The sequence below is a fragment of the Ammospiza caudacuta genome, chromosome 3 (assembly GCF_027887145.1).
Source record: "Ammospiza caudacuta isolate bAmmCau1 chromosome 3, bAmmCau1.pri, whole genome shotgun sequence".
Classification (NCBI taxonomy): Eukaryota; Metazoa; Chordata; class Aves; order Passeriformes; family Passerellidae; genus Ammospiza; species Ammospiza caudacuta.
In genome coordinates, this window is record NC_080595.1 from 30941277 (window position 1) to 30957670 (window position 16394).

At 42.9% G+C, this 16394-nt stretch overlaps 2 protein-coding genes across 2 annotated transcripts in view; one reads left to right on the top strand and one right to left on the bottom strand.

Moving 5' to 3' along the window:
* Positions 1-16394, top strand: part of RHOQ (ras homolog family member Q) — a 23970-nt gene continuing 7576 nt past the window's right edge. Inside the window, exons 1-4 of the mRNA XM_058801286.1 lie at positions 1-197; positions 347-405; positions 15281-15445; positions 16180-16275. Of these exons, the coding sequence (XP_058657269.1) occupies positions 56-197; positions 347-405; positions 15281-15445; positions 16180-16275 (462 nt within the window). The 5' untranslated portion in view covers positions 1-55. The remainder of the gene's footprint in view (positions 198-346; positions 406-15280; positions 15446-16179; positions 16276-16394) is intronic.
* The window catches only part of PIGF (phosphatidylinositol glycan anchor biosynthesis class F), a 25749-nt gene continuing 19893 nt past the window's right edge, over positions 10539-16394 (bottom strand). The window contains exon 7 of the mRNA XM_058801284.1: positions 10539-16243. The gene's annotated coding sequence lies outside the window, so the exon portion shown is untranslated. The remainder of the gene's footprint in view (positions 16244-16394) is intronic.

The following is a 16394-nucleotide window of genomic DNA, read 5'->3' on the forward strand; positions in this document are numbered from 1 at the left end:
GAGGGGCCCGGCTCGGCGGGGCGCGCCCGCGGGGCCATGAGGGCGGGCTCCGGCCATGGCCCATGGCAGCGCGGCGGTCATGCTGAAGTGCGTGGTGGTGGGGGACGGCGCCGTGGGCAAGACGTGCCTGCTGATGAGCTACGCCAACGACGCCTTCCCCGAGGAGTACGTGCCCACCGTGTTCGACCACTACGCAGGTGAGCGGGCGGGGGGTCCCGCTACCGCCGGGGGCGGCAGCCGCTCTCTGCCCTCCCTCCATCCCCCGGCCTTGCCCTGCCGGGGGGGCCGGCACAGGGTTCGGCCGGGCTTGCCCCCCCTCACCCGCTGTGTTTCTCCCCCCTCGCAGTCAGCGTTACCGTCGGCGGCAAGCAGTACCTGCTGGGGCTCTACGACACCGCCGGCCAGGTGAGTGCCGAGCGCTGCCCGCGGATCCCGGCCCCGTCCCCCCGCCCGCCGGCGATCCCGGCGCTGAAGTTATTCGCAGGGCTGTGGTCCGGGCTGGGAGCTTCAGAGGAGGCTTGGCGGGGCTGGGGGGCGATTGATAAAATCCGGCTTTAAAAGAAAGCCATCGATCCAACCTCGATTCCCGAGGGCGGGCAGGAGGAGACGGGCTTTATTTTTAGCGGTGCTGGGGCCGAGGCGCCACGGCATCGCCCGGCGCTGGGCTGCGGGGATGCCCGGCGCCTGCGGGGCACTGCTCCGGCCGGGCATGGCCACCGGCCAGACTCCCTTGCTCGGGATGCCGACCCTGCCGCCGGCTCTCGGGGGGGAAATGTGCCCCGTTCGGCACAGAGGGCACACGCTGCCTCCGCCGCCTCGGGTCGGATGGAGAGCTAGGCTGCCGCAGCTTGCCTTGGTTGTGGTTTACAGCACTCAAATAGCTACTAAGAGTTGTTCGAACTAAGGTGGAAAATAACAACATGTAATTCTCAGCCACTGCCTTTGAGATAACCTGGGTTTATTTTGCTGTCCCGTACAACTCAAGCGATTCATTTGGTTAAGATCATTATAGCCAGCTGTGAAAGATGCTGTGATGTCAGCATGGCTCTTGAGTAACTTTAATGATGGATAAAATACTGGATGTTTGGAGGGGTCACTGGTCTAGTGGTTTCTAAAGGGCTCCATGATTCAAATCATCTCTTCCTCAGCTTAACTTGCATGGCACCAGCCATGAGCCAGGTTTGGTCTCCAGGGTTAGAGTACCGTCTGGGGATCGCTTATTCGAAACCGTTTGTGAAGAGCCTGAGCCCAGGAGGTGCAGGGCATATACAGAAACGCAGCATGGGTTTCGGTAAAGTTGTGTACTCCCTATATTAAACTTCTTCTTGCAGTGTGAGCATGTGCTTTGGTCTCACATGACCTCAGACATGCTTCCTTGTTGTAAAGAGCAACTCGTAAGACAATCTCGCTGAAGTCGCATAGACTGAAGCTGTAAATTTTAACCATGTTGTTCCTGTACTTAATTGAACAACTGCTGCCTGAACTAGTGTACCTTTTTAGATCTATATATAGCTTTGAGTTAGGGAATCAACATTTAACCAGTTTTATATCTCTGTTAGGCCTGAAATCAGTAAAAAAATTAATTCCATGAGAATTGTAGGAAACAGCACCATTTCCAGAAAGCTAATACCCTGAAGGATCAGACTCTCCCTACAAAGACTGACTTCATGCTTGTCATCTCCCTGATATAAACACAAGCTAGTCAAATTTATGCCAGCTAAGTGAATTTCTTACTACTACCACAGTCCTGTGTTTGAATAGTAATTAGTTCAGAACACAGCTTTAAAATGTTGTTTAAGTAGGTTGCAAAGTGAGGATCTAGTGCTCAGACAAAGCAATTGGTTAGTGTGCAACTATTTGGTTTTTTTTATAATGAGCATTGGAAAGTGTGAAAGTGAGCCTAGCACTTCTGTACATATGCATGGTTTATTTGGGGATGCTTGTTCTGGGCTTGTTGCTGTTAATGTATGTGTTAGCTCTGTGTAACCTCAGCTAAGGTGGCTTTGTGGTACCCACTCTGCCTGAATGTGCTGACTGCAAACACAGGTGATCTTTGGCCTCCTCAAAAGTCAGTAGGGCAAACTGGCCAGTTTACAACAAACAGCAAATTAAGGTGTTCCTGTTACACTAAGAAAAACTTTTCAGTGTGAAATTGTATATAGAGAAAGTTGAGGTAAGCTTTTTTCCCCAGTTTTTGAAAAGCTGAAATCTTAATTTTGAATTCCAGGGCAGTTTTTCAGGCACCTAGAAATAGATCTTGTTGGCCTGATTCAGAGGACCCTCAGTTCACATAAGGTGTTTTAATGAGGCTACCTTTACAGATATATCTGGTCTTGGCCAAACTCCCCTTTTAGTCAGACCTGTGGTACTGATAAAATCTTTACCACTCTCCCCATCCCACTTCAGCATGTTTGGGGAACTGGTGGGTGCCAGAGACTGCCCACAGGAGCCCCATCCCAACGTCCAGTACAGCTAAAGCAATTTCATGCAGTCAAAAGCTGCTTTGTCAGAGCAGCTGAGAAGCCTGTCTTCCCAAAGCTACACAATAATAGAAAGCTTACATTAAAACATAAATATATAAAGAGCAGAAAAGACATGAGTTGATGATGTCTTCTCTGTGTTGGGGAAACAGCATGCTGTACCTGGTACATGCCTGCTGCTTCCACAGACTTCTGTATGGATTGGATACATTGCTGCCCAAAGCTAAAATTTCTATGCCAGCATGCATCTGTGCTTTTGTTTCTAATTCTGTCAGCCCCAAATAATTTTACTGTAAGATTTTGGCCTGATAGTATAGTTTTATAAAACTTGGCTGTGTGTGATCACTGTGGTATCTAAGCAGTTCACAATCATCAGCAGGTCTGTACTTCCAGCCCTGGACAAAGTAAATAGGTCCAATCTACAGATGTCAATTCAGGGGGAAGAGGAGTGAAAGGGGTTAATGAAAGTTCAGATAGTGACTTACTCCAAATGCAGAAAGCTGTTAGCAGAAGAAAGATTAAAGACAAGATTTTGATTCATAGCTGGTGCACAGCAGGCTCATCACCCTGAAACACTGGCTTATCAGTGTGTGGGTCTCTTTAACTTGCGTGGTTATGTATTTAGCAACTTGTGACAGACTTTGCTTTGGCAGAGCAGTTGCAAGCTTTTGAGTTCATCCAGTACTCACTTCTAGCTCGCTTCCTCACAACACACACAGGATCACATGTAGTAACTATAACGATGACATAAGGCCTCATATCTTCATGAGTTTAAAGTACGTTGAAAACAAACCTATTAAAATCCCATTTTTTTCCCTGTTAATATATATATAGCAAGGAAAAATGCCACTAGTGGTTCACAAAGTTCAGTTACACACAGGCCTTTGAGTGTTTGTGAGTTCAAGAAGGCTTTTCTCTGTCTGAAAATACTGAGGCCTTGGTTCAGCAGAAAATAGCCAGTACAGCTGCTGGGCTGTGGAGTCTCAGAGAGCCCATTTGGGCTTGCAGCTGTGGAGGCAGCCTCCCATAGCAGGGAGGTGGGTGGGAATTCAGTGCCATTCCTCCAGCAATTCCTCCCAGAGGTGGAGCTAGCAGCTCCTTTTAGCCTTGCTGTGTGCAAGGGTTTAGAGCAGGTCTTGGTTTCCCCAGAAGATGTGAGAACTGTGGCACCTACCTACACTGAAGACACATCAGTGCACTTGATATTTAAACATGAGGTGCCTGTGATGCCTCTGGCTTTGCAGCAGCCTCTTCTGAGAGACTGTGGGTCAATACTGCTCTTCATTGAACAGGGGTGCATGGCAAAATCAGCTTGGGAAGAGAACCATGGCTTCATCAGGGGTCTGTTAAGATCACCATGTTGGAGAGGCTTTGAACTGCTGGCAAGTGATTATCATTTTGCTAGACCAAGATATCAGAAGTAATACTGCCAGCTCTCAGGAAGTTAACATTTTTGGAGGATGTGGCACCTCTTTGTTAATCCACAAGCACTAACAAAGTGGTGCCACATGTCCCTTTGCCATGTCCCAAGTGGTCAGAATAAGTGGTGGGACACACAGGAGTTGCCTTTTGGGGATTTTACTCTATATTCAAGGCTGTTGTTTAAAATGACAGTTGGAGTCTATCCTTCTGCCGGTTCCTTTTACTGCAGGATTTTAATTCATAGCGTGCCTTTCTTCCAGTGTGTGCCGAACACATACAGGAGGAAGCCTTGCTCTGCTCCTGTGTCTTTGCTGTAAAGGACGGTTGGGATCTAGAGGAAGGATGGGGGAGGCAGTAGCAGAGCCTGTACTGCTTGTGTTGCACTGGGAAGAGAGATGCTGAGGCATGGCATGACTGTTTTGTGCAGATTTGGCACCAAGCCAGCATCTGGGCAGAGCAGGGTATGGTGACTCTTACTATGGTGCAGTGCCTCATAACAACATTTATATCCCTCAGCATCACTTACTGTTGATACTAGAGAGGCCTGGTCAGACAAAGCTAAGGTGAACTGTGTTCCTTGACTCTCTGCTTTTATATCTCTGCTCTAAACATGCTAATACAGGGTCTGATAAAATGAAGCTCTTGGTGCCTTCTCACCTGTCCCCAGAACAGTACCACAACACATGGTATTCACAAGCACAGAACAAGCCACTTCTTTGCACATATCAGCCCAGATGGTCACAATGGTTGCAGCCAGAGCCATCTTAATTCAGGTAAACTGATTTTTTGGCTGTAACAGAAGCCCTGATGCTAAAGCAATTTTATATTTAAGTTGGTCAGGCTGCTGAAGTGTATAAAGCTAACTCAGTTATTAGGGAGATGAGTGTCTGCATTAAGGAGAGGTGTAGAAACAAATGGTTATAAATGTGAAGGTGTCTGTATGTGAGGTGTGGTTATTAAAAATGGATAGTTCCCAAACCTGTGGTGGTTGCTATAAATAAATAGCAGTAATCTTTATACTCCTTCCTCTTTGTCTTGGCTTTGGTAAGTAGCCCTGGTCTAGCCCTAGGTACCACTCCAGTATCTTACTGAGAAGAGAGGCAGCTGCTGCTCTGTTGCAAAATAGAAATGTCCCTCCCCAGAGCACACTGCTCCTTCTGAGTTGCCCCTACCAGGCAGCCGTAGCTGCAAATGTCAGCCTGGAGTGAAGCAGTCTCACACAATGCAAAGCCTGCCACCCTTTACTGCAGAGGTGTAAACACCGAGCCCTCCAACACGATTTTGGCAGATCTAAACGTGAAATGTCCTGTCCAACATCCTGTCCCCTTCCTGCCCCCCCTGTGCCTCCCTCCTCCCACATGCATTTTGCCTCGCTCCCTTTCCATGTCCCAGTCGAGCTGGCAGCTGGCACTGGGGAGGCTGGGAGCTCATGAGCTCACTCCCAGCCCAGCGTGCTGGCCTATGAATAGCTCAGCCTCCGCTGAAGCTGCTCTGTGCCTCAGGATGTTGCCAGCCACGTAGATTTAACAACTGGATGTATGCAGATACAATAAAAACATGCCTAGATTCTCCCTTTGGAATTTAAGTTTTTCAGTGTAAGAGGAGGTGAAGTGCCTGAGCTAACAATCTCTGTGCTTAGAGCTCTCTAGATAAGGGTTTAAGCAAAGACAGGCGTTCTCTTTAAAAGGAAAAGGACTTATACCTTCAGATTGGTTATTAAAAATGGCCTTGCAACAATAATACTGTCAGTGCAAAGCCTGCATCTAAACGCCTCTGCGTGAGCTGTGACTCATGCTTTGAAAGCACAGCAGCTTTCCTAGAAGGATAGGTAAGCACTGTTATCACCAGATGGGGAGGTGCAGAATGGGAGATGGTGTTCTGAGTTCCCAGAAGCATCCACTAGATAGATGCTGGAAACTCAAGACAGTTAACATTTAATTTTCAGAGTGCTGAAAGCCCCACGGTACTTCTGAATAGTGACACTGAGTTATGTTAAAATCAAATCTAAGATATCCATTTGAAAATGTAGATCCAGAATATCTTCACCACTTTAACAGCAAGTTAATGGCAGAACAAAATAAAGAACACAAAGCAAACCAAGTTTGACAGGTTCTCTGAAACTTCAACTTTTGATATCTTAAAAGCACATTTTTATGAAGACTACTGACCTAGGATGGACTCTTGCTAAATGGTTACATGGCCAAGTAAAAAGCCCTTTTTTCCCAGGTTAAGATATGCTTTAGTTTGTGACAGAGAAGTGTCTGCATTTGACCAATTTTTAATTTCTTTGAAGCACAATGGCATCTTACAATGCTATCTAAACATGACCAGCTAAAAAGGCAACACTGAATACAAACAGTTACTGCTCTTCCAGCACAATGTTATTGCGTATCCTCTTACTTCCCAGAGTTCATTTTAAGATGGTGTGTGCACCTGCACTCAGCTGAGTATCAGATAATCTACAGCTGTGCTGCAGGAGGCAGGGGTGATGGAATGGGACAACTGGCTAAGGTAGCATGACTTGGGGAGTTTTTCTGATAGAGAACATATGAGACCCTGGGAATTTTTGTCAGGTCCATACTCAGACTTCTCCATTGAAATCTGTTTTCTTTGCAAAGAACTCTACATATTTTGGTAAATAGGAGAAATATAAAAAAATGCAGTTTTCATTTATAGCCTAACTCCTGATTCAGCCTCCAAACTACATCTTAAAAGAAAGTAAACAAAATTAGATGGACCACTGTCTCCATAGCATGGACGTGCAATGTAGAAGGGTGTGTTAGGGTCTAATCCAAAGCTCTGTGTTAGCTGGCACTCTACTGCTGATTTCAGTAAATTTTGTTCCAGTTCCTTATTAAGAACACACGGACAAAGTGTATGTAAAACCTACTTCAGCAAAGTTTTGTTAGTCCTGGGCATTCAAAATGATGAGCCAGTTCCTCCTACCCACATATACCACTACCCCAAAAGTCTAGGAAATTAAAATGGTTTTGCCCTTTGCTGCATGTGCGTTTTCTTTAAATCTTTGGCCTTCATCTATCTTCATGTATCAACCTTTCTCTGCATCTGTGAGGTACTAGAAATTACTCTTTCATTTAAAGGTGAAAAGGATGTGCTTTTTCTTTATAGAGACTCCAGGAACCTGGTAATTAAGAAATAATACAAAGCACACTGGTTCAAAATCCTGCAGTTCTATTGTGAATAATAAACTTCAGCATCTCAAAAATGAGTGCTTTGGGGAAGAACTTCAGGACTTTTTTTTAAGACTCCAAATTAGCACTTGCATTTCTAACAAAATTGCTCCTGCCCTAACGAGAAAAAATGCAAAATAAGGACACAGAGAAGAACTGTGTCTTTTTACTGCTCTGTTCTGGGGTTTTATAAGCAGTCTATTTGTTTGAATTGGTGATTGGGTGAGTTGTGTTAAGAAAAATGTCTGAGTGCTATGTGACACTTTCAGCAGCTCTGAAGAGGTTGTGTCATTTGACACTTTACGGTTACGGTCCCCAGTCTGTTTTAATCCTGCTCCATGCTGCATCTGTGCTGTGGCACGTGTGCAATAATTCTTTGCTATGCCAGGCACTCGCTGGTGTGCACATAAAAATGCAGGTGGCGGCATTATTCTCCAGAGCAAAGCAACATCTGTCAGCATCCTAGGTGAGTATATTGCTCCACATGAATAAAACACAGATTCAGAGTACCTCAGGCAGCTTGTGCTCTAAATTAGATGTAGTCACGAATACTTTAAGATCATCATTAGGACTTAGTGCTACTTCCTTGTTGGTCCTATTTCCAGTTGGGATTCAGTGTTGGAGTCAACAAGGGATGGATGCCAGGTGTGACCTGGGATGTGTCTTTAGTTATGACCAACAGATAGGCCAGCCACAGGCAGTGAGATGGCTCAAAAATTCCTCACTTAAGAAAAATTGCCTATGGTTTTTCTTTCAATTGCCTTAACATCTGCTGAGTGTTTTATCACATTCTTCAATGGAAGCTGCTAGCCCTAGCAAATGGGACTTGATATAAAACAAGGTGCAGAAGACTCTTAGGAACTCCTTTCATTCCAGAAAATCTTTCACTGTGATGTGTTCATTCAAGGTGCACATGATGGCCCTGGCACTCTCCTGAGAAGTTGTGTGATGGGAGCTAACCTTGAGGAGGCAGCAAAGCTGTAATCTTCTGTGTTCCTCAACACTGGACTGAAGAATGTGCTTTTGGGGTTCATTTGTAAAAGGTGAAAGGGAATGGGACACCTAACTGATCAGTCTTCTTGTCTGATCAGTCTTTATACAGGTAGCAAATGAAAAGACATATCTGACATTATATGGATAACTGTATTAAACCAACTCTACTCTGTAGGCTGTCTTGCCTGTGGCAACAGGTCATATTCTTCTGTGAAAATAAAGTCAGAGAACCTATCTTTCCAAAGAGCAGATTCTGCAGAGGATCTGTCCAGATCTCCTGTGTCAGGGTGCATTTTAGTTTTTAACTTTATTTGCTGCGTCTATAAGAATGGAAAATCCTGATTGTTCATGGCTGCAGACACAACTGGGGTGAATTCCCTTCCTGGGGAAAATGGAAATCTGGTGTGGAAAAAATGCTGTTCATAAAGTCACTGACAGTGAGAAAAATGCAGAGCAGGACTGAAATTTCTTATGGACAAGGAGTGAAAGGGTTTGTCCATGCCAGCTACTCTGCCATTTCTTAGGAGCTCCATAGTGTGTAAACAACAGGTTTAGGTGAAGGTGTTCAAGTGAAACTGTACCTGCAGTCAGCTGGATACATGTTCTGTTGATACAGATGCTAAAATAATAAGCCCTATAGGGAAAATTCAGGGACTTTCACTTTTAGAAAACCAACCAGCAAGTTGAAGTTCTCATGGTGATGGAGAGAAGGGAGTGTGCTATTGAGACCATCTAGGAAAGTACTTTGGCATCACCACATGGCAAGATGTAGCATTTGGACAGTACTGAATTCCATATTAAGTCTAGGATCAAATCTGATCACTTAAAGGCAATTTTGTATATAATAAAAGAAATATGCTCTCCTTCCTGTCTCTAATGATCTAAAATCCATCTTAACTAGGCTCCATCTTCCAGCTAGTTATTTCTGTCTATCCAGAAAAGCTTTTCAGAGATGTAAGCAGTTGCACAGTTTTCAAATATGCCAGGGGGAAAGTTTTGTTATTAAAAAAAAAGGTAATTCACAAACCCTGGGCTTTTTCAATGTATAATTCATATGTCCTTTGAACAGTCCTCCTCACAGGAATTCAGAAATGGATTTAGATCAGTTTACTTCATTTTTAGAATACAATGGAAGAGCACTTACTCTGCATACTTGCAGACTTTTCTATAAATTAAAAATAGATGCTGGGCCCAAACCAACAGCTTTTTGCACTCTCTGGGAAACCTGTGCTAACAAACCACAACAGGACAATTCTGCTTTCTTTAGCAATGCAAGCTATATCCTCAGAAGCCTGTGAAGAGACAGAGGGTCTGTAGTGCACTTTTCCCCTGCAGCCAGGGAATAATCACTGCATCTTTCTCGTTTTGCATGTTCAAAAGCTAGGGGCTACAGATGTAGACAACTGAAAAATCAAATGCAGTCATCAGCATAGCAAAGCCTGGGTCGTGGAATTGGCTGAGCAGACAATGCACTGTCAGTCCAAACTGCAGCTTTATGCCAAATGGTCCTACATTAGTGGTGCCTTGTGAGTGGCAGTGCCAGGAAACCAGCATCCTGGGGGACGCTCCACCCTCCTTCCTTGCAAAGGGTTACACTGTTACACAGCCCAGACTGAAAAATCTGAAGAGTGTTTTTTAGCCAGAGAAGCAATTTATGCTTGGCATGGGGCAGTACAGGCCACTTCCCTCTCTCTCCTCCCCCACCAAGTGTCTTGTAGAACCAGAAACCACAGGGTGATTCAGCGCAGTGAAGTCTGGTTCCTGGTGTACTTTTGCAGCAAGCAGTTGCTTTCAAAACCTTTAGACAGAGGCTTTGCCTGGTGCTTATGGCAGAGCTGCAGATCAGCCTTTAATTCCAAATGATTTCGGGGAGATGGGGAGATGTGTCCAGAGGTAGCTGTGAGCTGTTACTAAGTCCACACTGATGTACATCAGTCATTATGGTTTGCTGGTTATGCTTTCCAAAATATTACAGGGGGCCTTCTGAAACAGAAACTTATTTTCAGGGAGGAAAAGTAAAAAATGCAGTCTTGAAAGACAGGTTTGAAATGCATTTCAAAAACTGAAATATGGCAATTCATAATAAGAGAAGACTTCTGACTCTTGTTACTATGAAGTGGTTAGAACAGACTTTTACCAAGGATTTTACTCTGCAAAACTCTGCCTCACTGCACCCCTCTGAGCAGTAGTGATTACCCTTTGCTGCATGAAGGTTGGATTCCTCTAGCAACTCTGCCTGATGTCTATTTTTGGCTTCCCCTCTAAAAACAGATGGCTGGGAGTGAGAACCTCTCCTTACGATTGCTGTTGTAAGCTGTGAAAGCAACAGATGGTTGCTAACACAGAGATCACAAACGCAGAGGTTTTGAGCTCCGGTTTTAATTCCAGTGGTGCAAGCTTTATTTTGTTTCCACCCATCCACTTTATACCTCTTGGAATAGAAATAGGTTTATCAAGGATCTGTCAGTACAACAACTGAAGATGCATTGTTAAAATTTCATTCCTAAACTGCCAAACACATAAAATAATTCATTACTTTGGTTCTGTCAGAACAAGACACTGACTGTGAATTAAAACATGACCCATCTTAGGCTCTTGTGTCAGTGTTAATGATACACCATAATTTGGTTTCTCCTATTTTCTTAAAAACACTAGCAAAGAAATAAAAATCAACCAGACAGATCTAGGTTAGCATTGTCTTCATGACTTGCAATGGCAGGTCTGAGAGGCCTGGACTTCCTCAAAGGTCTTGGTCAAGGTGTGGGAAGGTAGTGGCTGCAAAGGACTAACTGCTTTCCATCTCTCCAAAGTGGCCAGAGAGCCCCCAATACCATTCCAGATGAGCAGGAGGCCTGTGCTCTCACACTGCTGACAGAGGGGTGTCTCTGCAGACAGACCCTGTCTGTGTGTCCATCACTTCCACTGGAGCTGGGAGGAGCATGATACCATAAATCAGGGGAGCCACAAGGTCTCTACACACAGAACCTCTGTATGTCAGCGCCTCAGTGTTCTAATAAATATAAAGAAATAGTGCTTTCTGTGGGTCAAGAAGGTTGTCCAGAAATTATTATACTCCACTTTGTCTGAGTTTATTTTTTTAAAATATCCCACTGCACATAAGCTGTGTACATCAAAGGCTTTTGGAGTGCTTTGCAAAGACTAATGCACTATTAAGCTAACAAACCCCTACAGACGGGAGGATGCAAACAGAGAGAGGATAATGATTTGCTCAGGACTACATACTGTGTCAGTGGCAGAATCTGGAATACAGTTTCCTTTTCTTTAGCTGTGTCTCAGCTGATATCCATAGAACTGGGCAAAAGTATCACTTCAAAATCAAATGCATGACTTGAAATGGGACACTGTGTTCTGCTTTTGGTCTGAGCAAAGCCATGAAATGAAGAATATTTTAATGCTGTGGAACTACAATACCATTCTTCTGTCTGCATACAAAAAGTTTCCCAAGACCTGTTTCTGGACAGGTAAATGTTGAAAATAGCCAGATTTTGGACATGTTAGAGCAAATCCTCTTCACCATCCAAAATACAGTATTCAAACACAAGACAGCAAAAAATCTCAGGCAGATGATTAGGTACTGTAACATGGAAAAGGAGACCTAAAGGATAGATTTTAAGGAACCAAGATAAAGGCAATGCTAGACATACCTTCAGCCTACCATAAGAAGACATAGTAATTTTAAAGCCTGAATTTCCATTGTCCACTTTAAAAACAAAACCCCCTGTTTGTAGTTGAGAAGCCAAGTCCTTAGCTCCTTCATCTCATCTCCTTCTTTATGTCTGTTGTGTACTAGCAGCTGTCCTGGCTTTCCACAGGGATACTAGGGAAATTATGAACAGCCCTGCTGTAGTGTCACATCCTTTAGAGGGATCACGGCTCCACAGAACATTAATTAAGTCAACATTCTTGTGTCCAGCTTTGTTTGAAGTTAATATAGCCCTCATATTTTCTGTATTCACCTGCTTCAGCAAACAATTTTTTTAAAACTATATAGTATGTTGGAGAATGAGCTGTTTCACTATTACAGCCTCAAGTTTTTGAGACTTATCCTGACTATTTCAATCCTTAGGGGCTTTCTTGCCCATCTTATTCACATTCTTAAAATATTCCTGCTAATATCCTTAAATATTTTTAAAGTCTAAATATATATGCAGTGCCTCCCCCAATCAGATTGTCTAATTAGCTAATTGCTGTATAGTGTGGTATGTACATACACTCAAATTGGAATCTATGTTGACTGGCTAGTATAATCAATTTTGCCATTGCATTTCAATTTAGAATAAACCACATTTATTTCCCGTACACTAGATTGAGGAAATAAATTATAGTTGAAGCAATAAGATTTTCCCAGGCTTCTGTAACATTCAGTCTAAATTAATTTGGTATTTCAGATTCTTCTACCAGTTGTAGCAGTTATGCTGGCCCAATAAATCAGAGAAAGTTTTACAGGTTTTATTGCTGTTTCTGAGGGGCTGTTGGGAGGCAGAAGGAGTCTTTAAGTCCAGATGTCCTACTAGGTGCTGGCAAAATTTAACCAGGGTTTCTCCCAGGAGGACTCAGGACCAGTCCAATCATGGGTGCCACTATTGGTGTCAATGCACACCTGATGTTCAGAGCACACACAAGGTTCAAAGGAGAGCCTGAGACCACTGTCATGTTTCAAGCAGCAGGGCTGGTGGGTATAGCCAAATTCTCTAATAATTTAAGGAAGCTTAAATGCAGTGAAGCCACTGCAGCAAAGAGCACGCACATCTTTGGCTGCGGTACATGATGTATCCAATCACATTGTACCTGCCTTCTGTTTAACTCTTAACTGCACTTGCCCACAGCTGGCCCAGTGCAAGTGGAACAGGGTATAAATCAAAAGGCACACAAACAAATGCAGGAGCAGGAAAGGAAAGGAGTTCAGAACTGAGAGTGGCTTTAAGAAAATGATTAATATTTGCTATGAATAAAAGGTCCATCTGTAATTTGAAACGGATTAACTAAAGAGCTATTTTAAGTTTAATGGACTAACAGTAATTTCTGGTGACAGTGAAAGGCTTTCTCCATTCCAGCTTTTATTGCAGGAAGTATTCTAGTTACCCTAATCCAGATATGAGATTTTTAGAAAATGCAGAGTATGGAGATGGCAGCTGTTTGGCAGTAGGAACAAATTACAGCTTTTAAGTAGATTTTTAAAAAATACAACTTATTCACTAATACCCCACATATTATTTAGAGCTAAATTTCAGAGCAACTGATGGGTCCACTGTGTGTTTTCATGCAGATTTTGTACTCCAGGGAACAGAGTAATTGGTAGTTGAGAAGTTTCTTTTAGGATTTTAATTTCCACCCCAGAAAGTAAGAGTGCAACCCTGAGCAGGATCTAGCTATATTCAGCAGTAGAAGTGAAACATAAAATACACTCTAAAAAATCTAACTGCATGCTAAAAGAGTTTTAACTTCCTGTGCTGGTGTTTTGAAGTTATTTCTGCTTTCTATGATGAATGTCTACACATTTGGAAGAGACATGGTTACTGTTTCTTTCTTCTGAATCAGGGCAAGAGCCTGACACTGGCAGGGAAAAGACCTGTCAAATGTTGTAGCTTCAAAGTGGTGTCAGTTACTCTGGTTGTGAAACTGGGAAGCTCTGTCAACAATTAACATGCTCTACCTAATTGACAAGCCTGTTTACAAAGCTAGAGTGGATACTCAAAATGGCATAAGAGTATGACAAGGAATGATCGCCTCCTTGCTACTGCAGAATTTCTGCCTGTGCTTATCTTTCCTCCAGTTCATGAGAATAACAGCTCTCTTCCCATAGCTGTTGACTTCCAAATGGAAAAATGAGCCAAGCAGAAAGGGTTCTGAGGATGTTCTCACAGTTTTTCTGAAATTCAAGTGACCATGTTTAAAACCTAACAAATCAATGAAGGGCGTTTCTGAGGGTGTGACTATAGGTTAATAATCTGGTAATGTGGCTGTTCCCAAGGAAACAAAAATTTAATTTTCTGTCTCATTTCAAATATGGACTTGAATTACATTTCTGCCTCTATGTTTAATGAATGAATCATTGCAATATTTGTGAGATTTAATTAAGATGGGGAGTTTACATGGGAAAAAGGGAAACTGCTGCAGCAGCCCTAATAAACTGGTGTTTACTGTGGAAGGTATAAATCCAGCATTTGTTAGTGTCACTGCAATGCCTGGCCTCAGTCTTAGTTATCTATGCTGCAAAAACCACCAAAACTCTATAGTAGGAATGGTAAGGCATTGGTTCACTGCCAAAGACCAAAGAAAGCCTTGCAGAGAGAAGCTCTGCAGAAGGGCATGCTCCCTCTGGCTGTTAGCTAAAACATGGGGCAAAAATCCACTTTCTCCCTTGCTAGAGAGAACTCCGATTTACAAGAGGGGCAATGCTCCTAGGTACTTGTCTTCCCACAGTGTGGTATACCCTGGCAGTAGGACTGCTGACTTTAAATGCTGGGGCTCTAAATGTCCTAAATAACCTTTTCACACTAACTCCTCTCCCACACTCCCAACAAACAAATAAACAAAGGCATTAATATTCCATAGTGTTCTTGATTCTGAATGTCTGTTCCATCTAATCCTTTGCTGGGCTTGCTAGTAGAAAGCACAGTCAGACAAAAGAGGTCCCTTCAGATCCTTCCTACTGCCCTGAACACTAGGAACAGGACTGTAAGGTTTCTAAGAAACAAAATTCTACGGAGGGCTTTAAATATCACCTCTGTGTATGATCCAAAATAGAAGATGTAAGTGCATCAAACAGCCTTAATCTAGTCTAGCTTTGTATAACCTGGATGACTCTACAGCAGTCAGACCTGCTCATTTCTCTACAAATAGTAGTCTTTGATCTGCAAGTATGTTTGAACCATAAGTCTTTTGTTTTTTTCCGGAAGTGAAAACTTTTTGAATGGTAATCATCTGTATATTCTCATAGAGAAGCAAGTTTCTATCAGTACTAACATTTTTCAAAATATTTACATTCACATATAGATATCTTCATATGTAAATTTTGCTCTAACAGCGACACTAACTAGCTTGGAATAGTTTTAAACATTCAGAAAGTTTGCCTCAACAACCTTCATGAAATACAAATACAGTTTCTGAATATAACTGTTAAAATACAAGCAACAATTTAATATTGCAGATAACAAAATTTTTCTTCCTTAGGAAGACTATGATCGTCTGAGACCTTTATCTTACCCTATGACCGATGTCTTCCTTATCTGCTTCTCAGTGGTAAACCCTGCTTCATTTCAAAATGTGAAGGAAGAGTGGGTACCGGAGTTGAAGGAATATGCACCTAATGTTCCCTTTTTACTAGTAGGAACACAGGTATATTTGGTTCTGTTCTACTTTTATTTAAGCAATTAGGATCATTGTATGGTGCCTTTTCTCTGGGCTGGAAGTTGAGGCCCAACAGGACCTGAGCAGCACCTCCTTCTGCCTTTGGAGGAACAACCCTTACAGGTGGCAGAAAAACACAGATATGTGCTGTTCTCCAATGAGCTATCCCCATTTGTTAAAAAAACTTATGTCCATTGTAAACATGGTGGCAAGATGGGCTGCATGTCTCCCATGTGACTTTCTAAAAAGTCACAGGACTTATTGAATAAAAATGTCTGCTCATGCCCATGTTATTGGAATTTCTTGGGTTTACAACTATTAGTCACATGCAATATTTGCTGAAGCAAAGGAAAAGGGGAGAAATGAGACAATTTCCTCTTGCTTCTCATGGGTAGTGGACTGGGCTTCATTTATGAAGTGACCCACATGTTGGTGTCACCTATGGGTTAATCTTTCTGCCACTGCATTTGGTGTTCTAAGATGATCACATCTAATTGAAGTGATGAATTACAGAATAAATGTTTCTTCCTTCTAGATTAGGTTCACAACTTAAATTGAGGGCTCTTGAATCAGGAAGGGTCCACAATCTGAATCATGCCATGACTCCATTTTTATAGTGATAATATTCCATTGAATGATTCTCCTTTAAAAAGAGGGTATCATTGCCTGCTGACTTTTGTTTAGAGAAAGTATTCCAGCATGACTTCAATCTTTCTTGCTAGATTGATCTCCGTGATGACCCAAAAACTCTGGCAAGACTGAATGATATGAAAGAGAAGCCCGTATCTGTGGAGCAAGGACAGAAGTTAGCAAAAGAGGTAAACTGGATACTCCTAAATGAAACCAAGTAACAAAGAACAAAACAACAAAACACCCCTATTTCTACTTGACTTAGTCTTCCTTTACCACTTTTTGCATATCTTTTAGCAGTCCACAT